Source organism: Macrosteles quadrilineatus, unplaced genomic scaffold, assembly GCF_028750875.1.
Source record: "Macrosteles quadrilineatus isolate MER2022 unplaced genomic scaffold, UCM_ALF_1.0 Scaffold_5__1_contigs__length_97177068, whole genome shotgun sequence".
Lineage (NCBI taxonomy): Eukaryota > Metazoa > Arthropoda > Insecta > Hemiptera > Cicadellidae > Macrosteles > Macrosteles quadrilineatus.
In genome coordinates this window covers 12,134,350-12,151,720 of record NW_026542598.1, presented here as the reverse complement: position 1 = coordinate 12,151,720, position 17,371 = coordinate 12,134,350, and the positions used below count along the sequence as shown (strand labels likewise).

Sequence of the window (17,371 nt, the reverse complement as noted above, 5' to 3'; positions counted from 1 at the left end):
CAGTGAATACATTAAAATGACTTGGATCTTGATAGGTACTCTGGTTTTCACGGAGAAGATTGCGTAAAATGCCATCTTGAGTGTTACAGACAAAGGGAAAGACAGACAGACAGGCAGACAGACAGACAGACAGAAATAGAGATAAGACTCGTTTCTGCTTCTTTAATGTATAAAACGTAAAAATAACCTAAAAGTATATAATTCTAAGCAAAGTACAGACAAAACTCTAATTTTATTTATATAGATTCAATGAAATGCATTGAGTACATTTCTTTACTATTTGAGTTTGTGTAAACATAACCCCCAAGACGGATCGTGTTAGTATGGTTTTATCTTAAATTTGTGTATTTATGGTTGTTTTGTGTCGCTATGACGGATCGCGTTAGCATGATTCTAACTTAAATTTGTGCATTTGGGTTTTGTGTACCTATAATTTGTTTATTTGTTGTTGTTTTTTTTTTTTTTAATGCCTCCGATGCGACGAAAACGAATCATAGACAAGAGGCGTAATCGTGATAACGACCGCAGCTACAGAACAGTGGCGCGTAATAGGCTTAACTCATCACAGTCAGCACCTGACCCTGGACAATCTCAACTATTAGATTATAAATGCGCCCTAACACTTTAAAATACTTGTAATAATATTAGATAATTAATATTTGAATAAAATATTTCAAGATGGTGTTGTAATGAGTCTTGTATTGAGAACAATGTTTTGATAAATACAATAGTAAAAACATCAGGAATAATAAATATTTAAAATAACATATGATTGTTGAGGAATGCAAATAGAAAATATATAACAAACACTACCCCAAAACGACTTTTCGTTCTCAATTAGCCCTCTATCAATGATCTGTGTTGCATGTAAGTTACAGCGAGGCATTTAGAGAAGGAGGAAACCGGCCGGAATGCTTAGGTTTATCAATAACGAAGATAAACATGGTCTGAGTTACACACCGGTAATCTTTGAGTTGACTTTTTTAAACTCATTGTAAATATGACTGTTATTCGTTTTAAAATAACTCCTGTAATACATTGTAATTGCTCGAATTCGAGCAACATGTACGCTAGTAATTATTAATAGCTAACATATAATTAATTAATTTATTTATTTATTTATTTATTAATTATAGCTAAAATATTCATTTTACATCCAATCAATTGGTGAATATTACGTCTATGAAGAGGGTTTTCATTCCCATATAGGGTGTATAGCGTAGGTCTCATGTAACTCGCGCGCCGTGCGGCGAATTCGCCGCGCGGCGCGCGCCGGACATGGTGTGAAAGGACTCACATACTCCCATAGCCCTACGCCGGATCCGGCGGGCGCCGCGTCGTGTGAAAGTCGTGTAAGGTGTTGAGCTGCGCATGTCGTTCTTATAATTCAGGGATTACCCGATTGGTCGTGTTGCGCATATAGCTTAGTCGAGGGTAGTCTACAAACTGCGCAGTTACCAAATCGTATTGTTCCAATAATGTAAATTCAGATACATGTTTTGGCTAAGATTTTTAACAGTAAGATATTAGTTGAAAACATACAGTATAAAACGTGATGTGTGCACTTTGAGTACAGCTTCAGATTGCAGATCCCAAAAAGTGTTGTAATGTATGTTTTAATTATAATGGAAAATGTTTGCAATAAACATTTAGTAACTGACCAGACCATCACCAACAATGAACTTCAAAAGTTTAAAAAATCGTTGGAGCCGTTTCTTTCAGCAATTTTTTTTATCATTGTCCGCACAAAACACTTATCAAAATAAAAATAAGGCTATAGGATATAGGGATAGAGATTTGTTACAAATGTAGGCCATTTTTGGGTCATTCGGTTGCCTTATACTAAACTTGTTACGGACGTGTTAAGTCTATGCAGTTGGTACCATTTACAATATAAAACAGACTTCTTCAGAGGTAACTTATATACGGCTAGATGGTGTTTTATTTTCAACTCATATAATATTCATTCCCAACAGTATACAATCGCACTTTATACACAGTTTGGAGTCAAAGTAATGACAATTATGATAATAAATTTCATAAATGTATAGAGCAAGATTGACAATCGTGTTCGCAATGACAAAATCAAGGCAAGAATATTACATTCATTTTAAAGAGTAAATAAAAAATATAATATACACTTATGTGAATGTTGTATCACACAACCCTTTTCAATGTTTAACCTAGAGTTACCAAAAGGCCTGTCCGTTAGCAGGATAACTCTAGCAAAAATGATCCGATTTTGATTAAATTTGGTATGAACGTGTAAACCCACATTTTTCTTTGAACGAGTTCACTAACTAGCACGATCGGACCATGGGAATAGGGGCTTATGAATATATAATAAAAGTATAAAGTTTTGCTATTTCTTTTGACACCATGTATATGCTAATTACGTAAGCCGATTCTTTGCATCAAAATTGTAGGCAACTGGGAAGTCGTATAACGACGGGAGAGGGCTCAAATTAAAGGTCTCGATCTCGTGACGGCGAAAAAAATATTTAAATTCCCAAAACTTTAACACAAAAAATTGGGAGAAAACTTTACAAAAGATCACACAAAATTGGGGTTTTAAACGTCCGTCATTTTATTTACAAAGTAGTGACGCCATATTTTAATGGCTAAAGACAATCTCGCCAATCCAGTGAGTACATTAAAATGATTCGGAACTTAATAGGTACTCTCGTTTTTCAGGAGAAGGCCGCGTAAAATGGCTCTTGGGCCGTGACAGACAGGAAGACAGACAGACAGAAATTTAGATAAGACTTGTTTCGGTTTCTTTGATGTATAAAACGTAAAAATAACCTAAAAGTTTATGATTCTGAGAAATGTACAGACGAAACTCTAATTTTATTTATATAGATAGAAAATTATTAACACATATGTTTCAACTGTCGTGAGTTATGCCGTATTCAAAATATTACACATTTTTGCATATAAACAGCTGCCATTTTTAAGCTAATGAAGAGATCCAAATTCTGACTCACCCATTTGACAATAATTGTGATATTTGAACGAGATAACCTCTGGGTTTGGTACATTATGTATAAAAAACATTAAAGATATTGTTGTATTAATAGTCAAAGGTTATACCTTGGGGTTTGTTTAGTCATTTCATGACTGTGAGACAAACGGTTTGTCTGAAATCAATAGTGGACACCTGACTTGATACACCCTGTGTAGTACCTCATCCATATCCTTCTAGGAACGTCGGGGCAGTTCGCACCTTCTCGCCGAGACTACTTTCACTTTCTTCCCCATTCAGCACCGTCTGTATTTCTTTAACCTACTCGATTGATCTGCACCCCTCATGTACCGGGGAGGGCCATAAATCAGGGAATTAGATTTAACAACGATCGGGTAAAACTATGAAGAAACTTCTGTCTTCCTTCGACTGATAAACCTTTTTGGTTAAACATTCTGATTTACCCATTCGATGTCCTACTATTTGCCACCAGTGTCTTGCCACCAGTAAGGTCAGTTGCCGGAATTCTTGCCTGACCGTTTCTATGTGTCACAACCATGTAGTTGTACTTATAATTTTTTGTATATTAAATAAATGGTTATAACTCCAGTTACAACTGTGAATTGTGAAAATTCATTTTACCATCTTGTTCGGCTAAGAAGAACGCAAATTTTGAGTCCAAACTTCACATAATCACAAGTTAAACAGTATATGCCTATCTATGTTAAGGTATTTTAAACTATTTGAATGTTCCTTACATGGCCTGAGATTAGATAAATAATATAAAAATAGCATTTGTCACAGTATATGACGCATCAATAAGACTAAATCCCATTAAAATCTTGAAACCCCTCAGTTTAAGTGTTTAGTATTTTGCGAATATACAGGGGGATGAATTTGAATGTGCCACCATTGCCATCTCAGAAACTATCCGATTTAGAGAAAACATTATGTGGGGACCTTTGACTAGTATCTTATGACATACAAAAATATGAATCCTGGACGATGAATTCTTTCTGGATAAATGAAGACCAGGGTTGGGGCTGAGGGCTCACCCAGTCAGATATACAGTGGTGGCAAATGACACAAATCCTAGAGTGGTGGCAAATATCACTTGTGGCGATTAACACATATTCTGCCCATTCACGTTAGAGTCTTATCATGCCCCCATTGATATTTTAGTTATATGGTAGTTATATAGCTACATGGTAATGCTATTAATTTTATCCAAGACGACTACTTTTTTAATTGCATGGATGCTTTTTAAGTTTTCGGAATAAACCTAGATAGGGTAAAGGATTGTTGTATGACATTAAGTTTGCCCTATTAAAACATTTTTACTCTGATAAACCAAAAGTCAATTTTAACTTTGATGCGAAGCTGAACTATAGCCAGCTTGAAATGGACATGTTTACATTAGGCAACTTGCCTATTAAGATGTAGGGTTATTGGTTTCTTATTTGACATTTGCAAATATTCCCTAATGCGTTTTGTTGTAAATTTATTTAGCCGAAATACAGTTCTTAATGTAATTAAACATAAACATGTTTACTACATTTCAAGAAAATAAGCTAATTTAATACAAAAAGTAAATTTTGCATTAGTTTGTTTTAAGTGGAAACATTGAGTATAGTCCCTAAAATCTGTAGTGGATGTTTAATTATTTCGTACAGTACAGTATATTTAATGATCAATATTAATCTTTTCCACGTCTTTTCTCAACGCTCTCGATAAAAGCACGGGATTGAATTATAAATTGCATAAAATGGCGGGAATATGTGCAAGTACACTACTGTATAACCAGTGATAACAGCTATGTAAAACCATTCTTAAGCACATAGCCAACACAGACAAACACAGACAAAGCCAGGCCTACGAAAAGTCAAACTATGAATTTAGAACCATGTAAAGAATAAATCACTGTAAATGATTAGACGAAAGTACAGAGGTACACACTTTGCTAGACATTTACGCAGTAAAGGAGTGTCGTTTCCTGATTGGTCTAAACAACGTCATCAGTTACCAAATCAATTAGTTTCAGTCATACGCTTTTTTAATTTAAACTTGCGCTATTATCCTTGGGCAGTTATAGTTTTAACATTATATATGTATACTTACGACAAGAGTTTCGACTAGTTTCGTCGACTAGTTTCGGAGATTTTGTAAAGTTAGAAATGATGGATGTAGAAAGATATGTGTAGATTACAATATTTTTTGATTGATCGATTTTCCGTGTTGATTATGTGCCACAGTGCATTGTTATTATTATTTTCCGCCATTATGCTTAATTCATTGCCAATATTTCTTTTAAGATATCTTGCATTACTTTGTATGTACTAGGTGGAAAATGCAGTTCTCTGCTTGCAATATTGAGAGGAGCTATTATTGTAATCCAATACGTTTTTCAAAGTCATTGCTTAATCTATTCACGTAATTGAGATGTCTCCTTACAGCTTTTAAAGAACCCAAAATACTTACAGTAACAGCACTGTACATTAGTGAGGTAATTATACTTGCAATTTCAACAAATAAAACTAAGCTCGGAGACTACCACCAATACAACACAATAAATGCTTCAGAATTCGCACTCCCGATACACCACCTCAGTTTTATAGAGAAGAAACCTACATGCAAAGAGAACTCTACTTCAACAATCTGCCTGATGAACTTAAACAAGACCCTGGAATACAGTTCATCTACGAAAATGGCTTGAAAATCACCCCTTCTATTCAGAAAAATAACTTTTAAAAATGAGAGTTTAAAGACTGTATATTTAATTTTCAATCCAATCACTAAAGTTCATGTTTAATTTCATTTTCATATTTTCCTACGTATTTTTAATTTTTAATTTCTTCTCTTTAAAACAGTACCCATTTTTGTTTGTGTAAATAATAAAGAATGGTTGTCTATTGTCTATTGTCTATTATCACTAGTTGCGGAAACTTGTTGCTTTTCATACCAAATGCAGTGACTTTTTCTGTCATCCACTAGTGGAGAGACAAGTTATCCACTAAATTTTGGCTATCCGCGGAGAGTCGGTAAAGATCAAAGAAAGTTTACAACAAAAGTGAAATCCTAGTTGCAACGTGCTTTGCGCAATATAATAATAACTTAATAATAACTGGATTATATTTTTTCATGCTTATTTAATCCTCCAATGGTGACGTGATTTTTCGGGTCAAAATGGCGACGTCCATCCGTGAGATCATCTCTTACACACTAATTTTTCATGCAAACTAGAAATCTACATATATAAAGCTCAAATACCACTGACTCATTCACTCACTCATCACGAAATCTCAGAAACCATAAGACCAAGGAACCTGAAACTTGGCAGGCATCTTCCTTTTGAGTAGTAGACGCTCACTAAGAAAGGATTTTACCCTCCGACCTCTGGGCTCCGCCCCAGTGGGTCAGGAGTTTCCCATATTAACCATATGAGTACTCAGATTTAAATGTAATTAATGAATCCTAACAGGTGTTTCAATTAAACAAGTTGGTTATGTCCTATGGTGTTCAATAGCATTAAATATACAAGGATTACCAGCACTATTATTTCTTTTACATTTATGACAACAGCTAATTTGAAACCAAAAGGTGAGTGAGCGTAGCGAACAAACTTGAACCTGGAGGCGAGTTAGCGTAGCGAATGAGCTAACCGGAAGGCAAGTGAGCGCAGCGAACGAGCTCTAACCTAAAAGTGAGTGAGCGTAGCGAACGAACTTCAGCCAGGACGTATGAAGTTAAATGGGGCAAAGCCCGTGGGTTCAACCAGGACGTGATTGAGCCATGCGAACGAGCTCACTTATGAAGTTAAACGGGGCAAAGCCCGTGGGTAAAGCTAGTTTAGTATATGCATTTAGAACATTTATATACAGCTGATCTTTTGGGAAAATAAAAACAATACATTTATTGTAAATAAATAATTGACAAAGTTTTTGTCACCTAATTGTTTATTTAAAAGCATGACTGAAGAAATAGATATAATATTATACACGCTTAGCCAGTACCAAACAATTATAGATTTTTCATAGTAAGAAATATCTAGCGAAGATGCTTTAATGAAAAAATAAAGTTGTTGTATGGACAAAAAAGGATTTAAACAAATGAAAAACCGTTTTTAGCTTTTTCACTACACCTTACTGTATTGACCACGGTCTGTAGGACCAAATTCTGATAAAAACAATATTGAATATCAGTCAGTATACATAAGTTTGTACACTTGTGTGTAATGTACACTCAACGTAACATTTTATATGTCCGGATGAAAAATAAAGTAAAATATAAACTTAAAAGCGGAACTAATGCATTCCTCTACCTCTCATAATCACCCCAGTAGTGCCAACCCACACGTCACATAAGCATTTTCGGTAGTTTTACTCATACACCCGTTATCGGGTTTCTCTCATGAGGGTACTGATGTTGGTTAGGCACGTATTTATACACATTTTTATTGAATTTTAGCACAGGAAAATAATTTTTATAACTAATTCCATTATAAATACTGTCCTAGAACGTGTTTTTTGTAAGGTATGAGTGACGACCGACTACGCACGGAAAACTAATAAATTTATAACGTCAGTGGTGACGCCGGTCCACCACAACAATGGCAAATCACGCCTGAACCTCGGAGCGTCGTAACCCCAAAAATTCAACGCCGACAACTGGAGGAACACTGAGGATAGGAGATAGTATAGAGTATAACTCGAAAGTCAGTGCATATAGTGCAAAGGCCAATTATTAAGCTATTAATAAATTTCGGTTCCGTTCCAGATACCATGCGTCACAAAAAATATTGAATTTACATTTCACTTTACATTGTACTCGAACAACAATTTTTGCTCTTATTACATTACTCTAAAACAACAACCTGGCCATAATAAGGCCAGTAAATACTCTACGAATAATCTTTGGAATTAGCTCTATGCGTGTGAAAGCTATGTATAGATGCAAATGCGGAAGTAGGCGAGAGCACGTGCAAGTGCGCGCTGTTGATTAATTGAGGGAGAATTAGCGAAAAGGACGATGGAATCGGGAGTGACGGTAGTAGTTATTATTAATAAAAGCATATTTCATTGTTAAGTTTTTATAATACTAAATAATCGTTTTATTTAAAAACAAAGGCAGTAGGATTGAATTTCTAGGAATTTCGTTGATAGAAACGTGCATAGGATTAGATTTATATCATCTATTCGAAATTTTAGTCCAGCCTAAAAGAAAGGGGATGATATTTATTATCTACGTAGTTTTACAACGATTAAACTAAACGATTGGGTCAAACTTTACTTAAATTCTTATGATTTATGAAGAATATTTGACAAAAGACTACCAGAAAATCGATGGGAAAACTTGTTCCCAACAAAGAAGTTGGTAAGCCTGAATTTTACACGTGAAAAGCTGTTAAGAAGACAGTGAGTGTTATACCAAAAGCCTGTTAAGAAGACTGTCCTCTTATTAATAAGGCGATAGTTACTGTCTTCTTAACAGGAGTTGTGTATAAATTTTGTCCTCTTAACAGCTTCTAGCATATCTATATATATATATATATATAGATTTATATATATATGTGTCCGTGAACACGATAACTTGAGTAATTTTTATCCGATTTTGATGAAATTTGGTTTGAAGGTGTAAGGCGGGATAAACTTGAATGAGTTCGCGATCCAGCATGATCGGACCATGGGAACAGGGTTTTATGGGGGGTTTTATGGGGTAAAAATTGGTTTTTCTCATTTTTGACCCTCAAAACACAAAATTTCCCAATTTTTATCTAAACCTTCTTAAAGAGCTTAAAAATACAAACAATTCAGTATATTAAAGTGTTTTTGTACGGTTATTGGTTACGGAGAAAACTAAAAAAATTGTAAATTTAAAATTCCTATGTTATTCTTATGGAGAATATTGTAAAATGTTGTAGTTTGCTTGTTTATGGATATCTTTTGTTCAAACTTGGCAAATATATTCATTTTTTACTAAGCAATAATTATTTTACTTAAAACACACACTTTATTAGTTTCCTTGTAGCAGCAAACCTAGGTACTCTTTAAACCTAATGTTATTTAAATAGATCGATTGAAAATCAATTCAGCCAAATGGAAATTCGCTTAGACGGCAGGTTTGCTGCGGCGGGGGTATTTTATGAACCACAGGTTTTCCAAGTGGTTTATATATTTGCATTTAGTTTATCAGCTAAACATTCAAAATTATTAAAATAGTGAAATGTACACACAGACTTTACATAGCAATAATGTACATTTAATTAAGGATATAATTTATTTAATACATTTTTAACTAAATGTAACAAACATTAACCAAGGATCGAGACCAATTTAGTTTTCCACTACCTATTGAGCCGAGGATAATGCAAAGTACATGGACCAAACACCAGACAGGAATTATTCAACAAAGGTATTGTGCTGCAAATGAATTTGCCTCAGACCCCGAGAAACATTGTTGTAGACCTCCTATATCTGAACAAGGGTGAGGTGATTTGTCCTTTCTATCATCAATGTTACAAGCTTTGTCGTTAAATTAACTTCGCAAATCAATTCAAACCGCTGACGTAATGTTTCCTTGGTTGAACAGAGTATAAATATTACTCCAACTCGATACAACCTATAATGGTAATGCTGTTGGCACTACGAGTATTTTAGTCTTTCTATTAATATAGATTATACATTTTTTAGTATACACAGACGTGATCTTAACTATAATATTGGCATATTATAATTCAAGGTAATTATTTTGACTAAAATATAATTTAATGTTCTTGGAAATCAGATAGCCCGCAAAAGAGCATAGTATACCTATTTACCTTAGGCACTGTGGCTTTGTCTGCATAAGATGATCATAATTCGATCAGTTATTTACTTTAAAAATATATATAATTAGGAATCTATGTATTAATAAGCAAGTATTTTTCTTTAAAACCATTTTTCTCAGCTCGTTGTGCATAGCAAGGAAGATAAACGTATACTGTTAGACAGATATTTGTAAGTAGATGTGCAGAATTCCTTTATAAATTAAAATAGGCCCAAAAAAGCACAAAAAATGAATTTAAAATTAAAAAAATATTCATGGGTCTTATGGGTTGCTATGCTAGTGACGAAACTACAACGAAATATAAACAGAAAATGAAAACAAATGTAAGAAATTCAAATAACATATTTTATTTACAGCGTGCGGTGAAAATAGAGAAGTTTGCACAACACAAATTTTTGGTCGACTTTTCGACCAAAAGGAGACCACTAGTTATAATAAATATGCTTTATAGATATTTCCCTTTGAATTTCATCAACATAATTATTCGATTAGTTGTACCATTTACTATATACCATGTAGCCCATGGTTGTACTGTTTATCTAAATGCCAGACGTGAGAGTGTAATCTGTATTTATGTTACTAGGTGAAACCCGTCGAAATCGACGGTCACTGTCAAGGCTTACGCTAATTATTCATCTACGGAAAGTTAGGTGTAGTGGAATATACTTGAAGTGAAGTTGGCTTTTACTCTTGAATTGTTAGGAGCCTCCTCGTTTATATGGTTGTGCGGCTTCATTGGCAACAAATAATTCAAATTACATAACAATGCGGCATTTGGAAAAAGCAATAAATACTATAAATTGGCTGTTACGTAAATATTGACGTTTACATTCATTGTTAAACAACGTATCTTATACTGGATGATGTGATCTAGTTTAAAAGGAATATGACCTTTCTGTCATGACAGTAGCTGCTTAAATAGTATTTACTCTTTGTGTATTTTTTACAGTCAAAATGTCGTGTTATTTTAAATCATGTTAACAACCCAGTGAGCCACGGTCCGTAATATAGACCACTTCAAATAATTTCTCAAGATAGGTACCATTTTAGGCCAGGTTTCTGTGTTTGGATGTTATTACACACGATAAGAGCACAATAAACTTCTTCTGCAGATAAAATCTGCTGGAGAAATATAAGCCGAATTATAAATGTCACAATGTGAGTTTGAGCATTTTGTAACTATATGGGTAAGTTACATAGTATTTTCGAGGCTGCTGCTCAGTGCACTTTAAGAATATATTTTATTTTTAGAGATAAATTAAATGGTTTTTGTTGCTGAGTAGCGTTAGTAAACATGCACAACCCATTTTGTTATTCTAATAACATTCAAAGGCTCTCTAAGAGTTCGAATTCTTATTTGTATACTTATCTATATTATGTTTTCACTAAGCTGAAGAACATCGAAGTGACCTCTCTGAAAAGTCTGTAGCTAATTGCAGTTTTACAGCTTAATGCCTTTCTAAATCATGCACATATTTATACATAAATATTGTAAAATTAATGGTTTATCCAGTTGCTGTAAACTACTATTAATTTAGCAAAATATGGACACTGCTCAAAGGGGCAACTTGCCCTTCTGCACTTGTATAATTTTGTATTGTATTACACAATCGAAGATTTTTCCAATGATTGAAAACATGTATAACAATAATCTCGTGAATCTATGATGATGTGTAGAATAATATGATAAAATATAGGCAAAAGTGGGGGAAAAGGCAGACAACAACCGTACAGTCGTACAGCAGATAGTTCAATAAGAAATTATTGTAAGAGTTCTGTGATAAAAGGAATTTCCACTGATTTCGTAATGGAATGTTATATTGCAAAACATGACATGATACAGAAGGAAATGAATTTTAAAATCAGAAAATAGTATTGCAAATACTTCTTTTGGACAGTTTAGTATTTCCCAATAAAATGTGTGTTGTTTAAAACACAATTGAAAAATCGACAGCTGTTTTATGAAAAAGTATTATCCACATGGCCAAAATGTTAACAAATTTGTCGAGGTATCTTTAAGGGCTTCTGGGGCAGAGCTTTAAGGGAATTTACTTCGTGTTTCTTTTGATAACTCATCTACAGACCAAGGCCTTTCTTTGGACACCTCTACCAAGTTTCTACGTTCAGCCGTTCTCTCAAATTAGTGGAGACAAATTTTCCAATTAATTATTTAGATTTCCCCGTGTTAATCTTATGGGAGAAAACCCAACTTTGATTGAAGATCCTGCCCAAACTAATAAAGATTTTAAAAAACCATAAACATTTTGCAAAACTACAGGTCAGGGCCATTTTCTTTGACACTTTAATCATCAAAATCGGTCCAAAAATGTGGGAGGAGTTCTGTTTACAAAAATCGGCTTAGCGTATTATATATATAGATTGTTTCGTTACGTCTTGTTAATGTGGTAAGATCGAGTGATGTTTTACACTGCCAGGAAATTGTTTTTGAATATTTCATTTGACATAATGATCGTTGCATGTTTCAGTAATATTACCAGTTTATTCATTAGATACTCTGATTTGTTATAATTTTTATTACTGTGCGTATTAAAAAGTTATCTATTTTATTATTTTTAAACAATCTGATTGCAAATACTAGTGCACTTATTTGCATGGGTTTTACAGGTGGGCGCATGTGGAACTATTGACAATACTTTGACCATTTTGAGGATTACTGTTTAGGTTGGATGTTATTGTAATGTCTTAAAATGATTCTTGATATGTTTATCAACAAGGGAAGCTTTTTAATCCCTAATGCCGTTTTATTGAATACCGTATTGTTTTGGGTCTTTTTACAATTAGCCTTAGCTTAATCCATCCAAATTTCTCGAATCCAACTATTTTAAATTTGGTAGTCAAAGGTTTGAATCTAACCCTTCAAATTATTATATTTTACAGAATATTTCTCTAAAATATACATAACTATTAATCATTATATTATAATATTGTCGACGCAAAAACACTAAACCAAGAAATGTGTATCCTTAAAATTTAAATTTTACTCATGCTCTTGTTCTATCTGTCTGTTGCCTCTAACATATTTCCTCAATGTCCATTAATCTGCATCAACCGAATGTCTCATGACATCATGGCAGCATGACGTAGGACATAATACGTGCATGGCTTCTAAAGTTGGACGTGTTATGTGCTTGCAGCCTGTCGCTATGAGAAGGGCGCTTGGAGCAGCTGCAGCGCACAGAATGAGATGGTTCGCACGGACACGATAAAGGACAAGAGCGACTCGTCTTGTGAACAGACCAGGCAGATCACCAAGAAGTGTAAAAGTAAGGGGGCCAGGCCTGCAAAGGGAACCAACAAGAACACGGGTAAGAACTTACCCCACATCACATAATTCAAAACACCAACTGTGATAATTCCTAAACCTACGTATAAATCACACCCCTTAAATTATTAACTCAAACAGCATTCGCAATTATACTACTCAATTCATTAAGAAATCCTAATTCAACACACCAGCTCCTGATATAACTTCAACAATCATACATAGAGGACCAAAGATACTTCTTCACAATTTACGTTGACAAAAACGATACGTTCAGTAATTATATCATCAACATGATAACCCAAAATGCCAATATTGAACTCTAACCGTTAGATTTTTATTGTCTGTCATATGCTTGTCGGTTTAGTGTCTTATGGAGTTTCATATAGTACCTACCAGGTACCTGTAATACTTATAGTTATGCCCCGGCACATATAGGGCTTCAATACATTTTCAGTTCTCCATTCTTAACACCGGTATTCTTAACATAAAACAGTTAGGTTTGTTTTATGTACAATTTTCCGTTACAAAATCTGGTTATAAATAGGAAATTCTAGTAGATCAGGATTTAATAGTTGAGTATTTTCTTTTTTTTTTATTTGATAAGTTGAAATGCGCTGTACACTATATGTAAACAAAACATGTTGTTAATGACAAGGGTTTTTTTTAATCATCAAAGCATAATGAAAATAAAATTAAGTTGTTGATAGTGCAGTGCAACATCAAAATGAACCTAGTAATAAAATAACGATTATCACAGTATAACTAATCCATATTTTATATTTTAACTAGTTATGTTTTGAAATGAAAGCAATATTTAAAACCCCGTAAACAAACGTGAATATTACACTCGTTTATAAACCGAAACCAAATTTTATGATAGTTCAAGACGAATTTCAAGGTCTTGTAAATATTGTAAAAATAATTTTAAATAGAAAAACTTTCATTTTAAATTATATTATTCACGAAAGCTTTTAATTTCTCTGTTGAAATCTTGGCTCATTTGGTTATCATTTGTGAACATTTGTTTATCTTCACAAAACATTACTGTAAGTATTAGGAATACAATCATTTTATTAAAAACAGATTATTTAATTCTCATATCTGACTTTTTTCTCGTCAACATAGAAGAGTACCTGGAGACCGAGCTTTGCTCGGGGAAAATAATTAGTTTCCTCTGAAAGCAGTATTAGTATTGCAGATACATTAATCAATTCCCAAACTCCCCACTGCTCGCCTTTACTATTTCCTTAACCACTCCCTACGTCGCGGACCTGTTTCCTTTCTTTCCCATAGCATTTTATGATTGCAGATACCTTAATCTAATCGTCATTAACAGATCCCACACTCCGGACAGCTCGCCTTTATTACTTCCTTCACCCACTTCCTACGTCACGGATCTGTTTCCTTCCCTTCCCATGGCATTTTGGGATTACAGATACCTTAATCTAATCGTCATAAACAGATCCCACACTACGCACTGCTAGCCTTTACTAAAATTTATAAAGTCATCTTCAGTATAATCTTTGCTCAATAGTAACAAGTGATGTTTTTCCTTTTGTACTGTATTTTGTAATTTGCTAGTATACTGTGGGTAGATGGCTTATTATGAACACATGTTACAACTTACAAGTCTTTTGTTTACTTTTTCCTTGTTATTTAATTCAACCAACATGGCTACTTAGCAACCTATAAGACTAATGTTAAAAAATGTGACTTTCAGTTTCATTTTTCTACGTAATTAGATTTTTGTTTGGCAGTTCTAACTTCTAACTGCAGTAAACTCGTTTTTTAGGTCAGAAATAAACTATTTACAACATTTGAAGAAAATTGTCGAATCCGTTTTCGAGATCTTTGTGCAAGCGAGCATACATACATACATACAACCAAACACTGCTCATATAAGAATATAGGATAGGATATTTTTGGTTCCTTAGCTGAACAATAACGATTGGAGGAGAATTACATAGCTTCCCTTTATGAAGATGCATGAAATGCTCAGCCTTGGACGTATTCATGGCATCCTCTGTTTAACATTTACTGTTTTATCCAACACTAAGCCCTGTCACTAATGCAATTAATCAGTAGCCAACACCTGATGGGAGTAAGATTTATCGTTTGCTGTGAATTTCTCCCTTGTAAAAAATTTCCGTAGTGGAATTAAAATAAACTAAAATTAACTATAAAACAGAAACTGTGGATGTTATTGTTAAAATAAAAATATCACAGTATAAAAGATATTTGATACATTGTAAAATTAGTTTTACGTAAATCTTAAATACGTATTTCAAACCCTTTTTGATGTAGATATTTGATGTAAATATTTATCACTGACTACAAGGTGTGTTTTTGTTTTGGTGTTCTAGGGGCAAGACGTAACCGACAGTAGATGTCTTCATTCCATTCAACTTTCTGCAAATATCAACATTCTCTCAGATCCTAGTTGGTTGACCACCTTCACTCCACATCTCAAGTATTATTGTTACTTCGGGTCAAAGTCGAACCTCGGAGCGGGATGTTTTTCTTTTGTGCAAGACTATGGAAACACAAACGTTCGATAGTTTTTCTATAGTCTCGATGTCTTAACTTTAGATGTTTCCGACTACTCGTAATGTTTAGTTTAGTTTTTTATATTTATTTACGTCCAATGAGCGGGCTTTTAGCTGTCATAGACGTAGCTCTGTACTCTATGCATTTACCGTTTTACATATGTTTTTTATTCGTAATTTAGTAAGGATCGAACCCGGGGTTGCTTGGTACCCGGTCTCATCTCCGATAGATCAAATGTTAGTGTAGGCCTATACATTTAAAGCAATTTTAAACCCATAGAGTAATATAAGTAGTTTTTACCGGAGTTTACAGTTTTTGAACATTCAGTTTGTTATTTCAATACTACATGTGCTGTATATAGCTGTATGTGTCTAGTAGGGTGTCATCTTGTTTTATGTTCACGAGGTATTCGACAGTGTCACCTCAACATCGTGTATACTGTACCACTTGGCACCTGTCGATGCTGAGATTCATTTTAAATGTCATTGTATACAAACCCGACACTAAATTTAAACGTTGTAAACATTGATATACTGGCTTTATATTTTATTATTGTATTATGTAATAAACCAAGTAATCCAATGTGAAGTTTATTTTTCTCTTCCTTTAACCTACTTTAAGTTGCCATGAACTTGATGAACTCTTTAAGATTTAATACAGAAAAACTAATTATGACCTTAATACAAATTGCACGTATTTGTTCATTTGAAAGTATTTCCCTGAATAATGATAATTAACTGTACTGAAAAAAATTCTTCATCATCTATGATATATTCATTCATGTAAAGAACTATACTTCGTTCACAATATTTATATGGTTTTAGGGAAAGAAATCAATCCCCTCCACTTGACCCTTACCTTTAAAATAATAGCTCAACAGTTCATTAAGCAACATACATTAAATAGAAAAATAGTGGTGGGGAACTTCCCCTCAAACCGTCTAAATATTGTGAACTAAATATAATACTGCTTTCTAATATCTGTGTGGCTGTCAGAGCTATCCATTGTAGTTCAATTTTAATGTAATTTGTGTATGTACCTTTTTTTGTTATATGTACCTTAATGCATTGAAAATGCTACCGGCATTTGTAATCTAAATAGTTTTAGTCAATATTTCCACACAGATTATTCCATTTATTCTGCACAAGCTTTGTTTGAACATAGAACTTGAGTGTTGCTTTAAAAACAAACTTGACCAAAGAAGTACTAAATATGAATGTACGAAAACAATGTATCTTGAATACAAATTCCTACGATACAAAGATTTATACAAATAAAGCGCCCTGTCTGTAGGCCTATGTAACGCATTACCAAGGAAACCATGTCTGCCGTCAGTTCGTTGACAAATGCCCATCCACTCAGAAACCGATTTATTCTTTAATCAGAAACTGTCACCAGGCTAACAGCTTAATATAAATTCCATCAAGAGGGATTCTAAAAATAGCCAAGCGTTAGTGATCCGTCTTAACCACAACAGATTATTGTGAAAGCTTTCCCGAACGTACACTCTGATTTAAAGTTCAAACTTATAATAATATATTTACATGGATTGCATGTACCTATACAAATTACAACTCAAATAATCAGTTTATAAATTATCAAATAATCAAATAAATTGTCAGTTGCTTAAGAAAGGGCATTTAGGCTTACAAACGTGGATTATAAAGTTGATAATTCCACTAGGTAAGTAGGGTAAATATATAAATCGACTTTCAAACTAGGCAGTAAGGTGATAAGCATTTACTTAATTC

At 33.7% G+C, this 17,371-nt stretch overlaps 1 protein-coding gene across 1 annotated transcript in view; it reads left to right on the top strand.

Annotated features, from left to right (window-relative positions):
- LOC128995916 (uncharacterized) overlaps window positions 1-16,202 on the top strand; it is a 96,003-nt gene extending 79,801 nt beyond the window's left edge. Inside the window, exons 4-5 of the mRNA XM_054420964.1 lie at window positions 12,943-13,113; window positions 15,437-16,202. Of these exons, the coding sequence (XP_054276939.1) occupies window positions 12,943-13,113; window positions 15,437-15,459 (194 nt within the window). The 3' untranslated portion in view covers window positions 15,460-16,202. The remainder of the gene's footprint in view (window positions 1-12,942; window positions 13,114-15,436) is intronic.
- The last annotated feature ends 1,169 nt before the right edge of the window (window positions 16,203-17,371 follow it).